The sequence below is a fragment of the Propithecus coquereli genome, unplaced genomic scaffold (assembly GCF_000956105.1).
Source record: "Propithecus coquereli isolate 6110/MARCELLA unplaced genomic scaffold, Pcoq_1.0 Scaffold6, whole genome shotgun sequence".
NCBI classification, from domain to species: domain Eukaryota; kingdom Metazoa; phylum Chordata; class Mammalia; order Primates; family Indriidae; genus Propithecus; species Propithecus coquereli.
Window position 1 is genome coordinate 13879808 of NW_012151951.1, and position 919 is coordinate 13880726.

Consider the following 919-nt stretch of genomic DNA (forward strand, 5'->3'; position numbering starts at 1 on the left):
GAAAGGAGTGGGGAGGCTTGGGGAGGAGGCGCTTGCCAGGTGCTGAGCAATGGCAGAGCCGGGTGAAGCTGCAGAGGCGTAGGGCAGGATAGAAGAGATGCCAGAGCTTGAGCAGAGGGTTTCAGGATTGTTGGCTGGACTAGACTTCACAGAAAGCCTCGTCCAGGTTTTTTAAATTACTCTTTCCAGACTTCATCTGAGATTCCTTCTTTAGCCAACATTCCTTAGCCCTTAACACATTTCCTGTCCTCATCTTTCCCTTCTTTTCTTTTCTTTCTTTTACTTGCTTAAATGTAAACCATTCTTTGTGACTCTCTTTCCTGGGGGAATCACTGCAAAAATGAAAACAATGACGGTGCTGTTGGGAGATGACGTATCTCTCTGAGCTGAGGGCTTCTTCCATGAGTTAAATAATTTTCCTGATGAGCCCAGGTGATTCCTCCTGCCTGCAACCCTGGCGTCTGACCTTCACCTCTTGGCTGAGCATTGCGTACAGTTCATGGCAACTCCCTGCATTACCCACCCCTTTCTCCTAGGCTCCCTTCCCCAGGAATTTCATCACTTCCCAGAACAGCCAGAATATTTGTGGTCTATTTCTCTCCGTTAGTGTTTAACCAAACATCTGTTATAAGGGGTGGGCTGCTGAAGTTATGGAAAGAGGATTGCTAGCCTGAAACTCAGGCAGACAACTTCTGCAGGGTGGGAAGAGAGGGAAGGAGGGTGGAGGCCAGTGGCACAGAAGGGAGACACAATGGAATCTGGCTTCACCTCCAAGGACACTTACCTAAGCCATTTTAACCCTCGAGATTACCTAGAAAAATATTACAGCTTTGGGTCCAGACACACTGCAGAAAACCAGATTCTCAAGCATCTTCTGAAAAATCTTTTCAGGATATTCTGCCTAGGTAAGTGTCTGTCT

At 47.3% G+C, this 919-nt stretch overlaps 1 protein-coding gene across 1 annotated transcript in view; it reads left to right on the forward strand.

Annotated features, from left to right (window-relative positions):
- The first annotated feature begins 525 nt into the window (after nucleotides 1–525).
- The window catches only part of NNMT (nicotinamide N-methyltransferase), a 30932-nt gene continuing 30538 nt past the window's right edge, over nucleotides 526–919 (forward strand). The window contains exon 1 of the mRNA XM_012659202.1: nucleotides 526–905. Within this exon, the coding sequence (XP_012514656.1) occupies nucleotides 752–905 (154 nt within the window). The 5' untranslated portion in view covers nucleotides 526–751. The remainder of the gene's footprint in view (nucleotides 906–919) is intronic.